The 25,369-nt window shown below is 50.1% G+C and overlaps 1 protein-coding gene and 1 long non-coding RNA gene across 10 annotated transcripts in view; both read right to left on the bottom strand.

Moving 5' to 3' along the window:
• Window positions 1-9,955, bottom strand: part of EBF1 (EBF transcription factor 1) — a 271,179-nt gene extending 261,224 nt beyond the window's left edge. For 8 of the 9 annotated variants that reach the window (XM_048319834.1, XM_048319838.1, XM_048319835.1 and 5 more), the window contains exons 1-4: window positions 9,029-9,955; window positions 7,529-7,685; window positions 7,149-7,212; window positions 6,871-6,926 (exon numbers count right to left, since the gene is read on the bottom strand). In XM_048319834.1, the coding sequence (XP_048175791.1) occupies window positions 6,871-6,926; window positions 7,149-7,212; window positions 7,529-7,685; window positions 9,029-9,162 (411 nt within the window). In that variant the 5' untranslated portion in view covers window positions 9,163-9,955. Of the gene's footprint in view, window positions 1-6,870; window positions 6,927-7,148; window positions 7,213-7,528; window positions 7,686-7,959; window positions 8,147-9,028 lie in introns of those variants that run through there. The other variant, XM_048319842.1, reaches the window with a different exon arrangement.
• A 5,221-nt stretch (window positions 9,956-15,176) lies between these two features.
• Window positions 15,177-18,860, bottom strand: LOC125333978. The gene is made up of 3 exons (XR_007207032.1): window positions 18,701-18,860; window positions 16,810-16,916; window positions 15,177-15,991 (listed from the first exon to the last, which is right to left on the bottom strand). It is a non-coding gene; the product is annotated as an uncharacterized LOC125333978 (long non-coding RNA).
• Window positions 18,861-25,369: the final 6,509 nt, after the last annotated feature.

Genomic DNA, 25,369 nt, shown 5'->3' with positions numbered 1-25,369 from the left:
ACAAACACCTCCAGCCCCCTGACACCTCCAGACAATCACAGCGTAACAGGAGACGAGAGAAGGCTGCTGGTCTCAGCTCATTCTTCTTACACTTTCAAATATTAAAATAAATTTACCCAGGATGGGTTAGCTTGTCGCCAGTGGAGCCAAGGAAGTGCTAGAAATGACAAACCAGAACACAACATTTACTTTCCTTTTTCCTCCTGCCCTATCTCCTCCTCTCCCCTTCCTGCTGCTGTGCTTACTTAACCTCCAGGTACCCGCTTAAATAACTCAACTAAATAGCAATAATGAACGGGCAGAGTCAACACTGTGGTACATAATCACCTTGTCTGTTGTGTTTAGCATCAGTGATCCCTTCTTTGCGTGCATGACATTCTTCTGCCTCCCTCCATGTTAAAGATTTGCTTCTCACTTTATTTGCATTCAATTATCGAAGTTGCACCCGTGCGCATTTTGTTTTCTCCGTGTTAAACGCAGCTCCTCTCACCTACCCTATTCCTGCAGGAATTTCTAGGAAATTCTGGGAAGCAGGAGGATGCACTGGCTTCATTTCTGAGCAGCTCATCCCCGTCTCCCCACTCCTGTGTCCCAATTTACTGGTGTGAAGCGCCAACTGTTTGCCCCCATGAATGGCTGCCCGAGAGCCCTACACATACTCGACCGCCTCGCGAACCACACCGCTCTGAAGCATTAATTCTACAATTAGTTTCAAAAAGGAAACAGGAACTGCTAAAGTTTCAGATCGTTAGAGCTGCCAGAAGTATTTTTACAGGAAGGATCTACTATGTTACTGTTGTGAAAATGTTTAACTCTCGGATTTGAAAAGCTACTCTTTTTAACAAAAATATCTTGATTTTTTTAAATAAATTATGGGGTTTTTAAGTACAGTTTTTGAAAGGGGATGATTGCGTCGGGGCTCCCTGTCGCACTAACGTCGTCGTGATTTTGTCAAATAGGGATCACATTAATGAGAGACAAAGTGAAAGTTACAGTGCATAAACTTAGACCACAGCAGAGCTAAAAATAAGCCCGCAGATACACATCAGAGTTGCACAACAAAACACCGGCAAAGGAAATGCAAAATTATAGACTTTGGGTTTTTTTCTTTTTGTTTACTTCATGTTGATTTAACTCGGTGATGTTTCATAAGCACTCGAAAATAGCATTTCTTCTCCCAAACAACCTAAACATTTCCCCAGAAAATTCACCTTCTATTTTGCCAGCTGTTACTCACCCAAGTAACCTTCCTACAAGAAGTCCCAGTGAGTAACAATCACTCATGCACAAACGGACTTCAAAATCAGGCCCCGAAAAATTAGTGTCAAAAATATAAAACTTTCTCACTTCCATTTAAATGAAGCTGCATAAAATCTAATTCAATTCACTGGTTAACAGCAAATAAAATTTACTACATTGAGCACGTCGCAGTCAAGTACATCCAAAAATTCGCCCAAACTTTTCAGCGATGGACTTCATTATAAAAAAAAAACATAATAAAAAAAAAAAAATACAAAGAAAGGGGGGTAATATAAAAGTCAAGGCTACAGCTCTCATTTAATCTACTTTTTCCCCAATAGACATGGTAGGATAAAGCAATAAAAGAGTTGACAAACAAGCTGGAAAAATACAGAGACAGATTTTGTCCTTAACCATTCCTGAATAAATCCAGATTTATGCTGGTACTAGTGAGGGCAGAATCGTGGTGTCAGTTTGCCAGTCAAGCAATCCTGCTTTCAGAACTGGACGAAAAACAATCTTGAAGGAATGAGATCATGGTCATTATATTACTCAGTTATGTCATGGCCTTGATTTTAAAAGAGTAAGAGAAGGAGAGAAATCACCAACGTGCATCTAAATCCACTTGCTTTCAGATTCCATCTGCCTCGAAAAACAAAGTATCTCCCTTACAGAAATAAAAGAGAAGGGAAAACTCATTAAAATTAGGGTCTTTTCCAAAACAGAACTGAAATGATTTGGAATGACGTTTACAGCCGTACACACAGGGAGAAAATAAAATCCTGGCCTCACCGAATTCAATAGGCGCTTTGCAATTGACTTCAGATGGGCCAGAATTTTACCCAGAGAAGATTAGGCTTGTATCCACTACATATCTACAGAGAAAATACTGTGAATTATATTTATTTGGCTTTGAATCCTTAACCCTCAGTTTCCCGAGGTTTTACCCCTTCCCCAGGCAAAACCTCGACTCATCCCAGGGAGGTTTATCCCGGACAAGCAGCGCGGAGCTGGTCCCGGGGCGAGGACAGGGAGTTCTTGCTCTGCCTCTCAACGCACAATTCAGAAGCGTCTAATTATTTTATCCAGTCTCCCTCTGCCTTTGATTCACAGCCTGCTTATCGATGTATTCACACAAATTAAATAAATTTATCTCTCCTAATATGTTCATTTTTAATGGTTTTCAAACATTCACATGGAAACAGCTCTAGCGTAAATATCTCAGAACAAATGGCTGTATATTATACAGGAGGGAGCAGTTGGGCTGCCAGACTGGGAATGCACCAGGCCATCTGGCTCAGGCAGTCTCTCCAAAATCCTCAGCTTTGTTTTCACCCTCAGACTCCAAACAACACATTTTCCACTGTGATGAGTTTACATTTTCCCAAACACAGGTCCTGATCATGCATGCAAATTCCAAACTTCTCCATTCCTCTCTGTACAAGAAAATTAAAATCACCTGCGCTTCTGACATCTCACCAAAGGCACAAGAAAGCTGCTAAAATCTGGCACAGTGTAAACTTTCCCCGTCACAGGGGTTAGGTTTTGTTTTATGTTTGTGTGAAATTTCTCCGAGTCTGCTGAGGCTCCTCTGAACTTATTGATAACATTTTTTTTTCCCATGCGCGTAGCTGCCAGAGAAGGGCCATGCCATGCACAGAATAGAGCTGATCAAATATCTGCAGACATCAGAGAATGACAGACAAGTCAACAGAAAAACCATTTGCATCCAGAGTTATAGCTCTGGGAAAAAAAAGTAAAATATAAACAGGGTTTAAGTCTGAAGGAAGGATTTTTGACTCATGAGTGCTCTCAGCAATAGACAATAGCCATCGAGTAAAACTTATGATTTTTAAGATGCCTGAGCCTTATTAGCATCCGTTATATCTTATGGATGAGAACAGCTGAAGGAAAAATGGGTGGGGAACAAGTATTTCAGATTTATTTCCTCCATCTTTCCTAATAGTGAAATATCTCAGCTTTATGAAAATACAGCCAAAGAAATAGAAGGCATCCCTTCTCCATAAACATATTAAAATCCTTTGACTTGGATTTAAAAACTCCAGTTTTATTAGAGCAGACATATTTCACATTTTGCAGGCAATTTCAAAATGCATCATTGTTAGAAGCGGATCTTCTGCAGGAGGAGCTGCTGCTTTATGGAAAGCAACAGCTAAAAAGTTTGGGGTTCTACAGGGTTTTGAGCACATTAGGAATGTGATCCTGACATAAAATGAGGTGCCAATACAACATAAAAGAAAATTTAATTAAGCCATTATTGACACCGAATGTTGTTACCCGAACTGGAAAGAAATTCCCTGCCACGGGAATGATTTGTGAGTAGCATTTACAATTTTTAAGTGATGGGAACACATTTCGGAAACTTAGTGAGACCCCCAAAAGCCACGTAATTCCCACTTCCCCCAGCGCTTCTGCGGGGCCACCACCAAAGGCCAAGTGCGATACCCCAAGCACAACTCAAAATGATGCACTCTGAGACCAATCCCGGCTGGGTTTCCCGTTTGGAAGTCCCCCAGCCCAGGTTCCCAAGGAGTGCATGCGCAGCCCAAGCTCCTGTTTGGGGCAGTGCGTGCACAGCTCATCCCACAGACCAGCTCTGCCCTGGGATGCAGCTCACAACACAACTCTTGGCTGCTTCAGTAGTGCCACTCTCTAGCCCCACTTCCCATCCTGCTCCTCAGCTGACAGAGAAACACGCATGCACCAGGACACGGAGATCCCTCTGTTCCACCCAGGACAGGGCTCTTGCTATGAGTTTCTTAGCTGGGCACAGCCACACAAACAAATCCCTGACTTAGGCAGAGCAGGAACACTCACATCTCCTCTTTAGTACGTACACAGCCCCCAGCACAGCCAAGCCCTGCCTACCTACTGGTATAACGCAGGCTGCTAATGGGACATTCCCATTAAATCTCTGAGCAGCAATCCTATGTAAAGAAATCCAGGTCTGATTTGCAGAAGGGCTTTTATTTTATCTTACCTAACTTAATAATCCGCCACTGTACAAAACCTTGCAATTTGTAACTGTGAGACAAAGAGAATATATTTAAATCTGATGTGTCCACGTTAAAAAATAATAATAATAAAAAAATACTCTAAAAAAAAAAGCCACAGATACTTTCCTGTATGATCTGGGGAACCTAACTCATTCAAGCTTTGCTTCTGTGGGATTTTTAATTTGCCCCCAGAAACCTCAGAGTAGCTGCAATTTCAGTCTGGGAATTCACAATTATCAAGTGTGTGAATGTGCGTGTGTGAGGACTGAGCAGATACTTGCCAGCTGAAACGTGTACGCTTCTGCAACAGTTTCATTTAAAAGTAATCATTTCATTATCCAATTTGTTCTCAGCGTCATGCATTAAAATACTACACCTTCAAGTAGACTGACAATATATATTTAACTTTCATTAAAAATTAAAGAATTTTCAGACAGTCTTTGCAATATTTAATTACAGTTTGATGATTTGAAAGTTACTTGAGAATCTTCTATATAATTCACTGTCATAAAATATAAATGATATATTCAACATTTGGGTGAGCTTCTGTCATGTGTTGTACTTCACTTCCTAATAAGCATTCAGTAACCAACGCGATCCCAACTCTGAAATAATTTCACTTTTGAAAAGAAAGAATTAAAAAAGGAGAAGAAGGAGAATTTAGCGTCTGGCCCCCGAAAAAATTCAGAGCAGCACATGCCACAGTTTTGACATGACAATGCCCTATTTTTCATAAGCAATTATAGTCATGCCTAAAGAAACTACAGACATGAAATTAATATGTAAACAAACATGTTTGCGTCTAAAACAGCCTTTCGCTCCCCGTTTTCTAACCCAAGCTCAGAGAGCTTTTGTTCTTAAATCCTCGCTTCTCAACCCCACTGCACTTTTCCCAAAATCTGTAATTTGCACTAACTTTGTTTTTCTAAGACTTCCTGAAATCAGACAGATTTTTTTTTTTTCTCCTCCTTCTTCATTGTGAACGTTCTTTAAAGCTACATGGTAGGTTTTACAAATAAACTGTATCTCGGGGGTTTTTTTCCCCTTTCTCTCCAAAGACCCTCTGATGACTTGATAATAATGAGAGACCAAGAGGTCAAACAGTGCCTTAGGATGAACTCTTCATATGCAAGATGCCTTTGTTAAGAAAATTATTTTGAATCCACTGCTCTCCATGAGTTCAGGGCTCTGCTTTCAACAGGATTATGAGCAGAGGCTTCTGCATTTCCGTAACGATAGGAAAGCTATTTAAAGATAATATTTATTGATAGACTCTCTCACACGATCTCCACTGAAATACGCAAGCTCCAAAAGGACTAAAAAGAGTTCATATATCAGGAAGATTTTGTTACTTTTAACACAAACGAACCAATTTGTGCCTGAAAACCAGGGAATGACAGCAAACGCTTTCCAGGATTTTTTATGAAGAAGGGTATGTAGCTGCTGTTTTAATTCCTACAGGGAATGGGCTCTGTTTGGAAGTGTACAGTATAACAGAGCTCAGATGCACAGTGGATTGTGTAGTAAAATTCACCCAAGTTCCTTTTTTTCTTTTTCCTTTTTTTTTTTTTTTTTTTTTTTGCTGTTGAAAGACAGTCTTCAATAGCAGGAAAAGATGTTTTGGGACCATCAAAGAGAGTTTTGTAAAACAAACTCAGCCCTTAGAGCTTTATGTTTTGCTGTAGAAAAGAAACCCAAATACAAGCCAAGAGTTTTGTCCCTGCAGACAACATACAGGGACTGACGTTTCCTAGCGGTACAAAAAAAAAACCCTTAATGTTTTTCTTAAATAAAATTTAAGAATATTCTTTAACAAGTAAAACAGATTAGGAGGGGAAGAAACATATTTTAAGGATGAAAAGGCTCAAAAGCGTTCCTAACTATTTAAAAGAAACATATTCTAAGAGAAAAATATTCTGACAGGAGCAGAAAAAAGGCCAGGGTAACAATTTAAAAAAGGAGAGAGAAAAAAAAAAAGGGAGAGAGAACCGATTTGCTCAGATAGACCCTTTACAAAAATACTGGTTTTAAACAGAAAAGTATTTTTTACAGGTAGGCACGCACGTTATTACTCTGTTTGGGAGGCTAAAGAACAGGCTTAAAATGAGGATTAATCCACTGACAAGCCCTGCTGCCCTCCCCGAGTCCAACACCGAGCTCGCCGCTGCCCGCGCCGCGATTCTGGGGGCTATTCCGACATGCAAACGTGTCGCGATACAAGCGCTCCTCCTTTAGCCAGCGGAGCCGGCGGCAGCGCCAGGAGCGGACGGACCGACAGAGCCCCGCGCCGGGGCAGCGCCTTGTGCTGGCGGCGCTCGGGGGCGGCCGGAGGCCGGAGGTTAATTCTTATTAATTAAGCGGCAAAACCATCCGCAGCCCTGAATGGGAGGGCTGAAGAGTCGCCTGTATTTTTCTCCCGCAGCCCGGCAGCAGGCAGGGTCCCGCGGGGACCCCCCTCGCCGCCCCGCAGCCCGGCCGGTGCCCGGAGCGGGAGCGGTGGCCCCGTCCCTTCCCCGCCGGGCAGAGCGGCTCCGCCGCGGGGGCGGGTTTCGCCTCCCGGGGCCGCCCCGACGGCTGCCACCCCCCTGCTCGGCGGCCGCCCCGCAGCACCCACCTGCTTGGTCATGGAGTCGATGAGTCGGACGTAGAAATCCTGCTCCGTCCTGATCCCTGAAACAAGGCAGAGGAGTGAGGAGCGGGGCCGGCCGGCGGCAGCGCGCCGGGACTCGCCCGAGGGCTCGGGCCTGCCGGGGCCGCCCGTGTCCCGGCAGCGCCCTGGCACCGAGCGCAGGGAGCGGAGGGGAACCGGGGCTGCCCGGGCGCTGCTGGGCTCTGCAGCCGCGGAGGCGGCGGGGGGCGACGGGGCCGACACCGGGGGCTCCCAGCCCTTACCATTGCTGTAGAGCAGCTGCAAGCGGTAGTGGATCCCGTTGTTGGTCTTTTCGCTGTTGGCTTCCTGAAGTCAAAGAGGACACGGGAGGCCGGAGGGAAAAGGAAAACTGTGTCAATAAAGCTTCTCCATCACTCGCACGCCGGGTGTCCCCGGGGCTGGATGGGGCAGCTCTCAGCCTTCTTCCCGTCCCTCAGCCCTGGACATAGCGAGGGAACAGGGGACACCCCCTCCCCGTCTGCCCTCCGGGACAGGGGAAGACTGAGGCGCCCGGGAGGCTGCCGTGGCTCCCGGGACGAATCGGTGTCGCGGCCCCGGGGGAGCGGAGTGGGGAGGGCCCTGGAGAGGCGGCCAAGTCCCCATGGGACGCCAGGGTACTCACCTTCTCCTTCTCCACGAAGCCCACGAAGGCGGTGCGCTCGATCTCCACGGGCTGCCCCTGCCGGTCGTACAGAGCCAGAACGAAGTGGAAAAAGTTGGACTTCCTCAGGTTGGAAGGCGGCTGCTTCTCGAAGTGAGCCCGGGCCAGACCCACTCCGCTGGGACCAGAGACACGCGGGTTAGCGGCAGCTCCGACGACGCGGCCTCACGTCCCCCCAGCCGCCTCCCGGGCCCGTGCCTTCCCCCGCCGGGACGCGGCTGGGCCCCCCCGGGGCAGAGCATCCCTCCCTCCTCCGAGTAGCCCCGGGGCTTTTCCCTCCGGGCACGAAGAAAGACTCAAGCTCTGAACCCCGCAGAGCCCCGACCCCATCCCATCCTGCGGCGAGCCCGAAGCCTCCCCAGCAGCCCCCCCAGCCCGGCCCCGGTACCCACCAGCCCTCCCCGGGGGCCGTGCCCGCTCGCAGCCGGCCCTGCATGGCGGGGGAAGCCGCACTCAGTGCCGCCGGCGCGTTGCCCCGCGGAGCAGCATCGGTCCTGCCACTTCTCAAACTCGGCTCGGAGCTGTCACCCCAGCGCCCATGTGCCTTATCTTGCAGCCTCAGTCCTGCGAGCCTTTCCTCCCGCGCCGGAGCGGTGGGTAAACACCGAGCCCAGGAGACAACTTCAAATATTTCAGGGTTGTCCCTGCAGAAACTTTCCCTTCCTTAGAGGGCTCCAAAGGGAGGGGTGCGGGGCGAGGTGGGAGACACCGGGAGATGTCAACATTAAACTGATGCCGAATGATGCCGGCTCCAGGGCTCAAGCTGCGAATCCAGCATCAGGGTTTGGTTCGTGTTTGGGGTTGTTTTTTTTTTTTTTTCGCGGGGAAGAGGATGGGAAAAAGGAGAAATAAGAGAGAAAACGAGGCTGGGCGAAGCTTCGCCAAATCCATCTTATATTTGGAGGGATTTCTTTTTAAAAATCTAAAATAAGTGGCAATGGTTTTACAAAGGGACTTCAAATAAAATTTCTCCTGGAGCACGCTTTGCAAACTCCCTACTTATCGGAGGAGAAGGAGGGGAGCTGCTGATTCTGACGAGAATAGGAAAGCGCGGTAGATAAATATATTTTGGATACATCCGTGCACAACCCGCTGCTTTTCGGAGGAGGGAAGTGTCATTTGAAGATCTTAAGACTAAATCAACAGCAGACATAGTTTTGAAAACTCCTTCCTCCGAGCGAACACAAGGAGCCAGAGAGATGAAACCTACCTATCCGTACCTAGCGAAACTCGCCACTTCCTTTATTGTTGTTATCATTATTTAATAAAAAGTCATTCCTACGGGACAATAGGGATAAATATTTAACTGGCGACATCTACGCGAAACTCACTGCTGGTAGCAGAGCTCCAGAGCCGGGTTTTTGTTGGCGCGGGGGGAAAGGCGCTGCCGGCGGGGAGCAGCGCTGCGGGCGGGGAGCGCCCCGGGGCGCGGAGCGGGGCGCGGGCGCGGAGCCTGCCTACCTCTGAGCGGCCGTGCTGGCGTCCAGGACGCCGGCTCCCTGCATCCACGTCCGCACCGCGTTCATCCCCGCGCCGAGGGGCTCTTCCTTCATGCTGCTCCCACTCCGCTGGATGCTTTCCTGAATCCCAAACATGAATCAGAAACAACAGCGCAAATCTTCCTTCTTTATTCAAAATTTTAAAAAGTGATAAAATCGCCAGGCGGACTGTTATATGTGGGGTTTTTTCTTTCTTTCTCTCTTTTTTCTCTCTCTGCAGCTGATCGCTGGAATCAAAGCAAGTCGGAGAAAGCAAACACAGGCACACACATTAAAAAAAAAAAAAAAAATCCAGAGGCAATCAGAGCCCGGTTTTGTTGCTGCTGTTTGCTGCGTGTGCAGTTTGTTTGGGTGCTTGGAGAGGCTGGCGGGGTGCTGGGGGCTGGTTGCAGCGCTCGCAAGCCGGAGGAGTACTTGAAGTCCCTTTTGTATGAAGACACCCCTCGGATGGCAGCAGGCAGAAAAAAAAAAAAAAAAATCTCAGATGGCAGTTTAAGAAACAATAGGACGAACGGGAGCTGCGGCAGGCTCTGCTACATCAAGTGTCATTTTCCAGTGACAAGAGAGGCAAGTCCCCCCCCCTTCTCCCCTCTCTCTTTTCTTTCTTTCTTTTCTCCCTCTTTCTTCTCTCCTCTCCCAGCCGAAGCGCTCTCCGCTGCTCTCCTCCCTCCTCCAGCCGCGCAGGAAGCGAGTTGCCGGAGCCGGGCGCACGCCGGGAAGGGAGCGAGAGGGGCGCACCCGCGGCGGCGGCGCGGACGGACGGCCGGAGGGAGACCCTGGGGCTCCCCGTGCCCCCTCCCTCTCCCGCAGCGCCGGGCGGACTCGCCGTCTCTCCCTATGGGAGCCACTTTGACTGTCCCCGCCGCCGAACACGAGCCCCGCAGCCCCGGCGGGCGGGGGGCGGGGCCGCCGCGGCCACGCCCCCTCATTTGCATCGCGTCATCGCCCCGCCCCTGCGCCGCCTCCGCCAATGGGCGCCCGCGAGACGCCGCCGAGGGGGGCGGGGCCACGCCCCCTCGTTAGCATATCCCCGCCCCCCGGCGCGGCCGGCCCGGGGGAAAGTTGCCCCGGAGCGCCCGGGGCGGGCCCGGCGCAGCGCGGCCGCGCCTTTGTTCGGCAGCGCTGCCCGGGAGCACCGCGGGGCACACGGGCACCGGCCCCGGAGGGGCTTCCCCGCTCCCCGCACCGACCCCCCCGGCGCCCGCGGCCGGCCCTCGCCAGGAAGGCGCCGTGCTCCCGCACAGCCGAGCCCTCCCCGCTGCCCCGGGGATCCGCTGCCAGCGCCAGGCTGCCCACCCCGACTGCCCAAAGCCGGGGATGCCCCGCGCCCGCCGGCCGTGCCCGGTACCCGAGCCCGGGACTGTCCCCCGCTGGAAAGGCGTGTGGGGCAACTCCCCCGCCGCGAACCCCCGCGGAACCCCCGCCGCTCGCCTCGGCTCCTGTCCCGCTCCCCAGCAGCGTGCGCTGCTTGGCGGCACAAGCACGCGATTTCCGAACAGGACAGTTCGCGGTGGAAGTTCTTTTTTTCTTTTCCTAGGAAGTCCGATTTTTGTTTTCCCAGGGAAAATAATAAAAATAATAATAATAATAATAATAAAACCAATTCCTGTCCTCGCTAGGGAAGAGTCGGGCCGGCTGCGCGGCGGCGGAGCGGGCGCAGTCCCGCATCTCTCCGCGGGCTCCCCGACCCGCCGCTGTCCCCGCATCACACTCCATCCTTCCCCTCCCCAAGTCGCTCCGTGGCCGAGCCGCTCCCGTCTCGTCTCTCGCACGGGCTCTTGCCGTGGAAGGAGCTCTCTGTGCCGGCGGCCTGGGTTATGCCTCCCCAAACGCAGGCTTGCCCATTTTTGCACATATAATGAAAAAAAACCCTGCGCATCCCGGCAAGCCGAGCGATGTCAGACCGCGGAGGCTTTGGGGAGGGTAACCTCTGAAGTGTCTGGGCTATCTCTGAATTGCTGCCGTGTCCCTCTATGCCCCCGCTCCCCGATCAGAGGTGCGGGAGATGCTGCCCCGGGAGATGGAGGCGCAGGCGGCTGCTGTCCGCTCCTCCCAGGGGTGCAGAGCCCCGCGAAGGGCAGCGGAGCCCACCGGGCTGCATCCCCCAACCGGGAGCCCAGCTAAGGGCCCGGAGAGCAGCCAGTCCAGTCTATCAGCACCACTGTACAGCTCCAGAGACACCCCACGGCAGTCCGACAATTATAGAGGACCCTCTCGCAGCCACATGTACATCACTTCGTGTAGTACAGCCTCCCAAACCCACAGCTAAGCCTCGGGAAGAGAGCTCTGAGTCCAAAGCAGGCACAGAGCCCGCTGCCAGTGCCTCGCTGGCACTGAGAAACTGCACCCGATCCTTGGCTTTAGGCGAGTCCACACACAAAACATCCACATCCCCAGCATTCTGCGTCCTCACATAGGAACTGTCACAGACAGCAAGTTTCCACATTCCCTGAAGATGCCATTTGAATCTTGACACGATGCTACTGTGTCATATCTCAGGGAGATGTGGAAGAACACGGACACACAGCCATACATGAATATTTACACCATAGGTACGGCATAGGAGCAGTTTGGCTCCTGCAGAGCTCCAGCTTATTGGGCTTCCTCCGGCTGCTGCTGCATCAGTTGTATCATATCCAGCCTAAATGCCTCCATGGTGAGATACATTCTGCAATTAAAAGCTATTTGCACCTGCACTGATTGCTCCTTTCCCAGGGCAGGGATCTGCCCAGGGAGGAATAATGTATTTGAATCAATATACTGAGCAGTTGGCAGATTTCACCCTTCAAATCTGTTCAGGGGATCAGGGGACCGTTTCCATGCCTTTTCCAGGATGCTGAAGGGAACAGCATCCCAGCAGCAGTCTGAGGGCACCTCCACCGGGCAGGGGGCAGCCAGCCGTGACAGAAACAGCGACAAGTTCTCCACTGTTTTCCTCCTTATACAAGACTTGTGCCTCTGTGCTCATCACACAGGGAGCTCCGGGAGGCTCTGCCTGAAGGCTGGGGGAGATGCCCCACCTGGGGCTTAGGGACAGTCTCAAAGCCACTGAAAAATTGCCATAAGGACGAAAGAGTTAAACACTGGCTCGACCCCTACAGGAGGAGTGTGAAAGAAAAGCAGAAGGGAAACAGGGAGGGGGTGAGAAAGTCAGGACTTTGCAAAAAAAAAGGAAAAAAGAAAAAGAGCTGGCAGCAGGCAAGGAGAGTTCTGTGCACCATCCACCCCACAGAGGCCAACCCTGGAGTACTGGGGCTTTGATTTTACAGAACTCCCAGTCACTTTCAGCACTCACTCTCTGCTCCCTCCCTGGGTCCTCTCTCTGGACCGGCACCAGCCCACTCCGACTGCAGCAGCACACGGATCACTGCCAGGCCCGTTATGAGGCTGGAGCATATTCCTGTGGAAAGCTGTGTCCATCCTTTCCTCAGCATGGCAAACAGAGCTGGAGGACACTGCAGCCTGCCACAGGGGAGCCCTCAGTGCTGGGAGTCGGCACTTCACTCTTCTGCTGCAGAAGCAAACTGGGGCGTGCTGCAGTGAGGTTTCCCTGCAAGCCCGAGTTAAATGCTCTCAATGTTCAAGACAGAATAAAACACACACAGACTTGCAGGCTGTGATTTGGTCCCAGGGGTGAGGAAGCTCCCAAAGTGAGCGAGAGCCACAGGGTTGAGCTGTGGATTTTGCCCAGCAACACAAAGCCAGGAGCTGAGACTGTGCAGCGCAGGCAGCTCACAGACAGGACCGGGACATGGTCACAGTGTCCCTGGTCATGACAGACAGCAGGGATGGAAGCAGGGGAGGAAAAGGCTGGCCCTGGCTTGCTCATCCTATGAAGGAAAAAACAGGGTTCCTGGGGAACAAGTGGTTTTGAGGCCTTTGAACAAGGGGGCCATGGAAGGTGGCCTCACTCCAGAGGACAAACATAAACCCTGTGAGGCAGGAGACAAAGGTCCCAGAGCACAGGAGTCTCTCTTACATAGGGAAAGGCCCCTCCTCTGCCTTGACACCATTTCCAAGTGGGCCCAAGGCCCCTCTCGCCTCTGACCTGGAGTTTATCCAGGACAACGCCCTCCTCCTGCCTCCAGTCCCTTCTCTCTTGCCCTGGGGCTCCCAGCACAGCGGGGATAGTCAGGCCTCGCTTCCCTCTGCCCAGACCCCAAGGGAAGGAAGAAGTAGTTGGAAGTGGGAATTTCTGAGAGAAAAGCCTTCTGCTCCCTCATCCCTGACCTTTGCAGCTGTGTGAGGCCCCCCCAAAGGGACCACGCTCCTTCCTGCCCTTCTCTGGAGAAGGCAGAGGAACAACGGACCCGTGACAATGGGGGGAAAGGGAAAAGCAGCCTCTCCTCTCAAGGTGGGACTGAAAGCAGAGCACTCAGGTGCTGAGCACATACCTGCACTTTTCCAAGGGTTTGGGAGCAGTTCGCTCATGTCCTCCCCAATTAAAATGCTTTTCGTAAGTATTTTCCTTACAGGCTCTTGTGCCGATCCAAAGACTTTCCATCCACAGATAAATCCAATGTCTGTCTTGGCAGGTGATGACACTGTTCAGCTGCCTGGGGTGTTTTGTTCATCCTACCTGCCTAGCTCCTGGAGGGGAGAGGAGAAAAAGGCTCAGAAAACTGGGAATTGGGATAAAATACTCTGACTGTCGTGTTCAGGAGGATAGAGCCTGGATGCCTCTGGGACGAGCAGAGGACCTGTCCACAGCGTGATGGTGACAGCACCCCACTTTCACCCCTGCTACCATGAAGAAGCAGTAGCAGGAGACCCAGATGGAAAGGTTCCATCCAGGAGCTTTCCTCCTCCTGCCTCTCTTGGGGGACTCCTGGGCTGCCCCTGGCTAGGATGGGGTGTCGGGGCTCCCCCGCAGGTCGGGGCCGGGGGAAAGTGGGAACCCCCCTCGGGGTGCCTGGGGGACGGGGGGATGTCAGGCAGCAGCGAGAGTCCAGCCGAGCGAACTCCTCAGAGGGACGACGGGACGATGCGGCCCCCCAAGCTCAGCCCCCCCGTTACTACCCAAGACAGAAGCCCCCTATGGCAACTCCCCGGGGGTGGGGGGCGAGCAGAGCGGTGAAAATACCTCGGGGCCATCCCCCCACGGGGCTGCACGGAGGGGGACAGGGAGGGAACCCCAACTGTGCTGCCGGGGCCTGGGGGGGATGGGGGGGATGGGGGCGGGTCCCCCCGGTGCCCCCGCGGCGGAACCGAGACCGGGGGGGGGGGGGGGGCGGTGCCGGGGCGGCCGCGCCGCGTGCCCACAGCGCCACCTGGCGGCCGCGCCGGGAACCGCCCCCGCGGGAACGGCCCGGAACGGGGGCGGGAACGGCCGGGAACGGGGGCGGGAACGGCCGGGAACGGGGGCGGGAACGGCCCGGAACGGGGGCGGGAACGGCCCGGAACGGGGGCGGGAACCCGGGGAGGGATCCCGGGGAGGGGACTCGAGGAGGGGTCCCGGGAGGGGTCCCGGGGAGGCGGTCCCTGGGGTGGCTCTCCCGGGGGGACGACTATCCTGATGGGAGGTGATCCCGGGGGTCGAGATCCGGCGGGGAGAACATCACGGGAGAGAGACGATCCCGGGGGAGGAGGATCCCATGGGGAGGCGATCCCGGGGGGCGTCGGTCTCGGGGAAAAGGTGACCCCGGGAGGGCGATCCCCGGGGCGGGGAGGAGGCGAGATGCCGGTGGGGACCGACTATGCCGAGGTGGGGAGATCCCGGGGAGTTGATCGCGGGGGCTGGTGGAACATCCCGGGACAACGGCAGTCCGTGAGAGCGGTCCCGAGGGGGGGCAATCCCGAGGAAAACATGCCCGGGGTAGAAAAGCGGCTCCCACAACCCCCCACCCCGGGCATCCCGGCACCGGGAGACCCCCGTTCCCGTTCCCAGGTCTGACAGCAAATGCGATTCTGAGCACGGAGGGTGCAGAGAAGTTGTGGATGCCGAATCCCTGGGAGGGTTCAAGGCCAGGCTGGATGGGGCCCTGAGCAAGATTTTGGTTCCCTGCAGTACTCACACATGCTTGTCATCCATTTAAGTCTAGGCTGTATTTATTTGTTTGTGCTGGCAGCCACTGGCCAGATTACAGTTATTTTATCACACAAAACCCTGATATGATTTTTACATTGTGAGTTCAGCAAAGCATTAAACATCTAATCAGCTGCTATTGGCTTCAGGGAGAGGTAAGTACTTGTCTCCCATTGAAGAGTGAAGGGAGAAATCCAGAGGCAGGCACTCCCTCCCTCTGAGAGGATGAGTTTAAGCATATTACATGGAATGGATTTAAATACCTTCTAAAGTTGTCACACGCTTTGCTGAATCAAGACTGAATATTATCAGAAGTATTTAAGTGGCTCTGGAATCTATATCTCCTTTTAAACACTTTCATAAACACTGAGGACTTTGCATCTTGGGATTTCTACTTAAAGGTGCACAAGCTCTTTTGAAGGCTGCCCTCCAAAATCCCAGGCAATTTCCCAGTTGGGGAATTGGATATTCAGTACTTCATGAGTTGCAAGTGTGCAGATTTCCATGTCTAGGACTGGATTGTTCAGGATTTGGCTGTTCTTTTTGTGCTGACCATTTTGAAACCTGTTTCCTCTGGCATTCTTGTTAACATCAGAAGGTCCCTATGACTTCAGCAGAAGCAGAACTAAGTTCATCATCTGGCTCAGAATTTTGCCTGGAGCCACAGGCAGGGCAGTGAGATTTTACCAGAACACAGCATAAGAGTGCTGTGGTTGCAACGGAGTTTAAGATACAGAGAGACACCCACGTTTATAGTGACTTTCCAGAGCTTTGGGCAACTTGAAGTCCCAGCTTTGTTGATCCAGATCAGGGGATTTCTTTGTTTCCATCTTTGTCCAGGATCTGTGTCACTCGAGGCAGACCAAAGACATGCACCTGTTTTTTCCTCATTTATCCAACCTGTGTAAAAAAGAAAAGTTCTGGTAAAGGGACAACTGGGCAGTGCTGGTTACATGGGAAGGAAGGAAACTCATTGGGAACTCAGGCTTTATTTTGTGTTAGTTAGAAAGTGTGTACCTGTTTTAAGATCTGCATTTTAGCAGAGGTAAAGCACATACAAACATTCTTACACACGGAATTTTTTTAGAAGTTGCTGTTCACTAACTAACACTCATGTGGGGAGTGAGACATCGTAGCCTTAGTGAAGCTCAGCTCCTGCTGACTTTGCCCAGGAAAGGGGCAGCCTGTCTGGGCAGGCATCTGCATGCACGTGTGTTTGTTCCATATGCACACACATCCATTATGGATGACACACAAATGCTGCTCCCACTTCCCGAGCAGGCTCTTACGGCGAGGCTCACATCGCCCTGATCTCACTGCAGGGCTTCGGAAGCGTTCAGAAGCCTCCCAAAATGTGTTACAAACGATGTATGGAGAAATCACTTCCTGCAGCCCTGAAACAGAGTCATTGTCATGGCACGATGAAGGAACTGTTAAACAGACACAGCAGCAACACTGGAGCTGGATTCCAGCCAGGGTATTTCAAGCAACTTGTAAAAAGTTCACTGATTCTTTAATGACTCCACCTGGCCAGAGCAGGACCTCTGGTTTATGTGCCTTCCAAAAAATATGCTGCAAGAGGAGTGTGTCTTAGTTGATATGAATCAAGCCAGTTCCTCTAACACCGTGTTGGTCTGGAATAGCTGTTGACCTGATGGAGTGTTAATGGGAACATTTATTTGTTTCTTTATCACTACAAAGATGTCATATATACTTACCCTGCTGCTGCCACTGTTCCCAAAGGGCTGTCAGCACCAGAGCCATTATAACACGACTGCCAGAGGTAATTTTTTCCCCCCCTCACACATTATTTCTTCAAATGATTCTGCAAAGAGAGGAAGAACTTGGATACAAAAATTGCTGGTAAAAGAACAGTGCAGTGTGATGTGAGCCATAGAAGCTTTCCTAAATGCCTGTCAGTCTCTGCCTTTATTGCTTACAGAGAGCAGCACAGGCACAGCCTGTATCTGTCCTGGCACCGGGGGTGTGTGCTGTGCTTGGCACTGAGGATGGGATTTGCCACTGGAGCTCTCCAGTTCATGGGACAGGTGACATGGACTGTGGGACAGGGCACTGTACCCCATCTCCATATCTCTTCATATTTCATATATGAGAGCACAAAGACTCTACCAGAGTGTTTTGGTGACACAGCCATTAGTAAATAAAAATTAGGCAGAAGCCCACTGCCTTTACCTGTGGAAGAAAAACAATCCTGTCGCATTTCATTTGTGTCACGCAATGACTTGACAGTTTAAGGAAATTGCTAATGGGACCTTTTACTGCGAGGTCACGAGTTCAAACCTGGCTCTGTCGGTAATGACCAGCAGTGTCTGATGAATGTTTGATGACGTGAGATTAAAATATGGGTCTCAATCCATTTATCAGTAGGAAAACCCTTCAACAGCCTGGGCCCCTTAAAGCTAATCTCGATAGAAAAGCCAGCGAGGCTGGAGCGTGAACAAGCCCCTCCACAGCCCTACAGTAGATCAAGGTCAGGATGGGGCCACGCAGATGGAAAAGCTTAGAGCAGTGAGGGCTGGGCAGCACCTTTCTGTGCATAAACAAATCTACTGCTTAATGCACTGAAATACTCCCACAACAGCTCGGGATGGGAGAGCCAGATCCGGGATTGTTCTCAGAGGGACAATGATCCTGGCATGAGGGGGGAGATGCAAACATAGGGAAATCCAAGATCAAGAGCTGGCTGATACTAGTGCCAAAACTCATGAATTCACGATTTTGCAAGCTGAGAAGTCCTATTTGAATTTCTCGATATTATAACACCATCATAAAGTTGAAACTCAAATATCAAGGTAACGGGTTAGTAAATGTCTTTTTTAAACGTCTTTTTTTTTTCCCCAAGATCAACAGAAAAAGAAATTATTGCTTGATTCAGTGCTTTCCAAGCTGCCCCTCGCTCTCAAAAAGTGTAAAAGCATCGCTGGCAGAATTTGGCAACTGCTGAGAGGCAAAGGCTGACGTCTGAGCAAGGCACAGCCAGTGCCCTGCAGAGCCCAGCCCGCCTCAAACAGAGCCCAGGTGCACATTTGGGACGTGTCTGTAGCACACATGTGCCAGGTCCAGCTCAGCACCACTTGCAGAACCTGCTCTGCACCTCCTGAAGTCTCTCAGTGCTTCTCCTTCAGGCTTCAGCCCGGAGCTGCAGGAAAAGAGGGGGACTGAGAAACCGGGGGGTGCCTGCCCCAGCACCATCCCGGGGCCCAGGCTGCCCGATCCCGGGATAAAGCCACGGGAAAGCCTCGCATCCCTTGTGCTCGCAGAGCGTTTCCCAGCGGTTTGGAGGGAAAAGGGAAAAGCGTGAGGGCCATCTGGTGGGAGCGGGGAGGGGATTCCGCTCTGCCTCATTGTTCTCCGCAGTTCTGCTACGGGCTAATTCCAGCTGCACGGACCACCGGCCGGATTCTGAGAAACTGGGGAATGCTGGAGGGGGCACGACGGCGTCATTTACATCAGGAACACACCTGGCACCTCAAAACATCCTTTTTACGGGAATTACACCTCTGATGACTGTCACGACAAAGCACAACACACTCTGCCAAGTGTAAGTGATGGAGGAGGCCGCTGGGGCCAGGGGCGGGTGTGCAGTACCTGCAAAAACACAGGAGCAGAGGCTGCAGCACAAACACCTCTGGGGATGGGAAGTCGGGAAAAAATAAAAGCTCCTCAGCAGCGTTTGCAGGGTCAGAGCAGGAGTGTTTTTCTACCCAGTAAAGCTCAGCACCAACACACCAAAATCAGCAGCCTCCAAACCTTTGTAGCTGCAAGTAGAGAAAAGAATTCCTTAATTTTAGTATTTTCCCCCATCTATATCACATTTCTACGTAAGACTCTATTTCTGTTCATCTTTACGCTTCCTGGGATTTGATCCGTGTTGATCCACATGTGCTCCTTCCAGGATTTTTTAAGGCTGCAGAAATGACAATTTCCACACTAGTTACAAAATAATTACCCATAATAATTTAATAATGAGCTTTCCCTTTAAATTATTAACATAGGTAGCCAAGCAAATTGTCAATTTTAACAAGTATAAATTCAAATGAAAAATGCCAAATCTGTGTTAAATGAGACCAGCAAATTAGCAATTAAAATATTTATGCAAGAAGGCAAAAGATACTGTATTCAAGGAGCTGCAGAGCAGCCTCCCATCAGAGTATGTGACAGTGGCCTGGGTTTGCACATCCCCAGTTTTAAAATCCTCTGCAAAGGGAAGAGGGAAAAATATCTGACCCCATAATTGAGGCTGGACAGTGTTGACTGGCATCCCATGGGATTTCACGAGAATCCAAGCAATTCTCAGAATACCCCTGGGTTATCCTGAGCAGCAATCCTGACCCAAATGAAATTATTTCTGTCGTTGTTATCTGTGGGAATCTCCAAAGGAAGGAATTGCCTTTGTGGCCCCTTAGAGCTTTGTCACCAAGAGCAGAGTCAGCTGTGCTGGTTTTTAGGAAAGGGGAGGAAAAAAAACCTTTCAAGCTGAAAGAAAAGTACCAGTGTCAAAGCAGATTTCTGTCTCCCTGTGAATACAAATCCCAATCTTCCAGCAAACTCGGCAGCACATCAGGAACACAGAATGCGCTGGAGCAGCTCTGCTCACGATTTTGATGGTGAAGAATAACAATAATAGTAATAATAGTAATAGTAGCAGCCGTAGCCATAGTAGTAGCAATAATAAAATAATAATAATAAAAATAATAATAATAAATATACTGTTCTTTACCCTGTACAGCTCCCGGCACTGTTTGAATTGGCCGAACCGCTGCCGGAGCTCCCGGTGCCGGTCCCGCACTGCCCCGCCGTGGCAGCCGCCGGCACCGGCTCCCACCCATCTCCTCCACCCGGCTCCAGCCTCTTCCTCCTGCTCATCTCTGTCACCGCAGAGAAGATCCAGCCCTCTGGAAAGCGACCCCGGGCTCCTAGGAAAGAGGGAGTTCTGTTGCAGGGGGTGTGACTTCATCCAGATGTTGGTGCAAACATCTTTAGGACAGGTGTTTGGGAGTTGGATCCTCAGAAGCGATGCCCAGAGAAAAGTTTGGTCTCAGACTGGGAGAGAACAACATCAGAGGAGCAAGAACCCGCCCCAGGCAGCACTACCCACTCCCCCAAAGCACAGATGGATACAGAGCACATTTGTGTCCAAAACCAGAGGGGACAGACAGCTCCAGACCCATCCGTGCACAGACAGACCCAGGCGATAAAACGCCAGGAGAATTAGACTGCTGTTTTCTGTTGAGAACAAGGCTGGGGAGAAGAGGCCCATTTTTTGGTGAAAATGTTTCTGACAGTGCCAGTGAAACCTCCCTGGCACATGTGACAGCTGGACACAGGGACAGGCACAGCCCAGACACCCCAACTGCACCCACCGAGCTCAGCGAGGAGCTGACAGCCCACTTGAAATCAGTATTGAAGCACATTGAAGCGCAGCGAGGAATTATAGCAATACTCCACCAATGTGTTTGAGGTTCTCCCCCACGGATTGTTTCCCTCCACCTGTGCCAGTGGAGATCATTACCAGCCTTTGACCAGATCAGCTGTACCCCAAACTCGACCACATCCATGCAAAGATTTTTATCTCGAAAACAAGATGTATTTTAGCAGGTTACAATTTTTCTTTTTTTCTTTACTTATCAACACGTACTTTCTAACACGGAGGGGCTTTGAGAAATTAATTTCCATCTGAAAACAAACAAGGGCTGAAACAGTTTACAAAGGAACCCATCTTTCAAGGACATTTCCTTTTAAATTGCACAATGTGGCTCTTAGCAAGGAAAATAAATAAAACTTAATCCCTCTGCATTCCAGCTGGCATTTTTTCCCCAAGCTAGAAGCGAACAATCAATTTAAAGAAAACTCAGACTATGGTCAATTAAGAAACTGTATATCATTTCATTTATAAATACCAGATACCTATTCAATTGATTATTTTGATCCAATTTAGTCAGTTTTACATTTTAGAATTCCTAGGAATGAAGTAATTTATCCACATCGCAGTCTTGGGCTTTTCACATCTGTTGCTGCAAAATTCTGCAGCTCGTCTGGTCTTTGGCTGCGCTATTGGCTGAGAGTGTTTCAGCTACCAGATTGATTTAAGGATGTGGATTGTAAGCCTCCAGGAAATGGCAGCTACTGGGGAAATTTGCGTCTAATTACTTGTAACACAAAGAAATCTTTTTCTCCTTTTTTTTTTTTTTTTTTAATTTGGATTGGTTATGTATTTAAAATTTTCTACTACAACTTCTCTCTTTAACCAGGATGGTCACCTCTAGCTTTGTGTGTGTCATGATGTTCTCTGAGCATTGTTTAATGAGCTGCCAGCACCCAGCCCCTGCTTCTCCCCTTCCCAACCTCCCTTTTCCTCCTTACTCTGTCATCTTCATCCTGGTCTTCTCTGCCAGGGAAAAGAAGACAGAATCCTCTGGAAAGTGACCTGTGGGCTTCTGAGGGAGTTGTAGAGAGCTCACCAAGTCTAGCAGGCAAACTTTTTCTCTAGAAGTGTTTGTTTTCAAGAGAATAACCAATACCTTAGAGCCACAGAATGTGTTTGCTGCGTGGTTTATCAACTGGGTCATAACTTCCTTTATGAAAAGGGATGGAATTTCCTTGGCCAGGCTCTCCACGCCGACACTCAGCAGTCCCAGGCACGGCTGAACTGCGCCAAGGAGAGAAGCCACCACACCTTTAGCCTGGGTCTCTAGCAGGATCCAGTAGGTAAAATAGCCATAATTAAAAGAAATAGGCACGGACAGCAAGAAAACTGGTATCTTTGGTGTGTGGGGCTGTGAACTGGGATCTTTAATGTGGCTGCACACACATATCACAAAAATGGGGATCAGCGATCCTGCCTCACTCAGCATTGTAACACAAAGAAAAATGGAGTTCGAGGTTGCATTTACTGACAGCTTCATGCCAGCAAAGCCAAAGAGATTAGTGGGGAAATGTATTTGTCAATCTTTCCCACAAATATTTTTGGGGGCGACATCACAGGCAAGACTCAGAATGAGCAATCCACACACAACAGCTCCAGGCACTGCAGAGACTGAAAAATTAAAGGTCTCTTCATACAAATTTAACATGCAGGAGGAAGAAAGCCAGCACCAATCCCTGGTCACCTCCACAGCCCTCCTGGGAGCAGCACAAACCTACAGAGGGTCATGGATTGTTCCTTCTTGAGACCTTCCAACCCAGCACTCTGCACCATCCTGCGGGCTCCAAACCAGGGAGGCCTCCTGCCCTGACCCAAAAAACTTCCAGGGACATCATATCCACCCCAAACTGGTTCATTTCATTCTGAATGCTTCCCAACAACATGAAGCTCTTCAAACAGCCAGTTCTCCCCAAAAACGGGGGGGGGGGGGGGGGGGGAGAGGAGCGCTACACACTGATATCATTATTCTTGTATTTTGAACCAACTGGATTCAAGCTCTTTGCCTGTCCTTGCCAGTTAGGAAAAATGCAAAAGTTTGTTCTCAAACGTTCAGACAGTTTAAGCCCAATTATTTTTGTCTATATTGGAAAACGATTGAGGCAACTCAGAAATTTAATTTAATCAGGAAATAGGGGACTCCAAATTAAGAGATTTTCCCTTGCTGGAAAACCTTGTGTTTTTCAAGAACTCTCAGCCTTGGCATAAAACGAAGTGTTTCACTAGGAACAAGGAAGGAAATAGATTCCTCTGCTGCAAAACTGCCAAAAACCAAAGGAGCTGAGAGCAATGCAGCTCAAGGCAAGGCTTTCAAATCAAACCCCTCACCACAGACTTGTTTCTCTCCTCATGGAGTCATCCCACCTTGTGTAAATCCATTTATTTCCCTGAGCCCAGAGCTGGGACACCTGATAGGACTGACTAGACACACACCACCACACCATGTGATCAGCGCTCCTATTTCCAACAAAAAACCAACCAGCCATAAAATTCCCAACTGTTCCCATTATATCACCTAGCTGGAAGCATCTTTTCGAGTCCAAATGTTCATCAATCACACCACCATCATGAGTCCACATGAAAACGATGTCAAGCCTCAGCCTACAGTTACACCCTGATCATAAACACTTCAAAAGCATTTTTTTCCCCATTTACTCATGTACAGCTGCAAAGAAAATCAACTCAAAGCAGTGCCCAAGAGGGAGTTCTGCACCAGACAGAGCACAGAGGTCAGGAGTGTTCACCCAGATGCTCTGCAGAGCACTGAGACAGACAGGTCGTTTCATTCCTAACCTCCCTGCTCCTCCAGAGCAGCCTTCCCTTTTTCTCCTGTTCAAGTTTATTTCTTCTGCAAGATCCAAGCTGGCTTCGGTTTTGGCAGTTCTCACTTCATCCCTCAACTTCCTGACCCGCAAGATATGGCCTCCTTGGCTTATCAGTATTTATTTCCACCCACCCCCATTCTTGTAGGCGCATTTTTAAGTTCCTCCTAGAGCTAGCTGTCCCTTGTTTTCAGAAAATGGTATCCTGCCAGCATTTCTGAGTTGCCAAAACCCAAAAGTGAAGCAAAAATGAACACACTCACCACATCCCTCAAGTTTTCTAGTCCAGATTTTACTGGAACCAGATTTTACTTAGAACCAGTTTGCTGTGCCTCATCCACCCTGCGGCACTGGACATGCTCCACCTCACTTTGCCCTTACAGCTCTTTATAAAGGTGTTGGCACCTCATGGAGGTAACTTCCATCTTTCAAGCCCTGTTCCTGTGAACTCTGCAAGCCTCTCTCTGCTCCTCTTCCTCTCGTTTCCCTCTTTGAAGTATCATTTTTTCAGTAGGAAGTTCATCAGAGCTGTTCTCAGCCCCTCTTTGCAGGCTGCAGGACTCCCTGAGCCTCCATGTCTTGGAGCACCTTCTCCAGCACAGAACAGCCACTTTTGGGTCACTCCAGTGGGAATACCACAGCATCATTTTTCCTAAAAAATCACGTACCTTCCTGGTCTGTCAGGTTCCCTTCCAGTGCCACACCCACGTTTCCATCCTGTCATCCTGGCAGGCAGTTGTTTGTTGAACCTGCTGCTGGCCTGTTGATTCCCACCGAGCAGTCTCCAGGCACGCTCACCCACGTTGCTGTAAATCCACAGTCCTTTCCTACAGCTTTGGCAGTACCAATTAGCCATGAATAATTTAGGTTATAAATGAAAAGGTCCATGGCCAAGAGATCAGCCAGGCTGAGGCACAGCTCCTTGGCATCAGCAGTGAAAGCAAACCTTGGTGTTTGTTACTTTTTCCACACCACTGCTGCATTTATGAAAATGATGTGACGGTGTGGGATAGGAGTGGCCCCTGTGGTTCCTTCCCGCCCAACTGCCCTCAGGTGATCCCACAGGGGAGTTCTTCTCCCTCCCTTCCCTGGGGCCACCTGAGATACCCATGTGGCCAACAGAGCCCTCCAGCCCCCCTCCCCAAGGCTGACCAAGCCTGGCTGTTCGCAGTCACTTGGGGTAACACTTGCTCCCTACCATGGAAAGTGAGGGGATCCCATCCCAAGTTTCCCATCACTCGTTTCATAAATTTATGGGATTATTTTTCCACATCCAGGGACAGCAAGCAGAGTTTAGAAGAGTATCCTGCAAACACATTCTGTGAATTGAGGGAGAGCCTTTTCCCAGCATACTAAGGAGCATTCTGTAACAGTCCTGCCCAGAAAATCCTCACCCACAGATGTTTTAAGTGTGGCAAGAATGGAAACAGCCTAAATTATGTAGATTGAAAGCTTGGGCATGGACAAAACATCCTTTTGAGCAAGATTCAATTCCACAGAAATGCAGGCATGCAAGAGCAGGACCCAGACCATGGATTGACAGGAGAGAAGAGTTCAAGAAAAATATTCTCAACTTTTTTTCCCCCTCCCCAAACACACCAAGCTGTTAATAAAAGTTTTGGGATGATCAGTGAAAGCACGTGATAAATCCAAATTTCTGATTAATAGACAAGAAAACAAAATTGAGATACAGAATCAATGGATGGTGCAACTGATGTTCCCATCCTGTTGGGGGGAAGGAAAGAGATTTGGGGTTTGTTTGGGGCTCAGTAGCAGCAGCCTCCAGGAGCAAATGTGCCTTTGTGTTCTGCATAGGCCAAGGTCTGGTGGCAAGAACAGGGGAGAGCAGGAGGTGCCACTGGGACACACAGCACTGAAATGGAAATGGGGGAGAACACAGGCACAGAGAGTTTCACTCATCTCCAGGGGGAACAGAGGGCTATTACTATGAAAGAGCCTCTTAACACGTACTTAACTCATGGAATTTCAGTGCAAGAATCACATAACCAGGTG

Source organism: Corvus hawaiiensis, chromosome 15, assembly GCF_020740725.1.
Source record: "Corvus hawaiiensis isolate bCorHaw1 chromosome 15, bCorHaw1.pri.cur, whole genome shotgun sequence".
NCBI classification, from domain to species: domain Eukaryota; kingdom Metazoa; phylum Chordata; class Aves; order Passeriformes; family Corvidae; genus Corvus; species Corvus hawaiiensis.
Note: the sequence above shows the minus strand (reverse complement) of the source record. Positions and strands in the feature narration are given on the sequence as shown.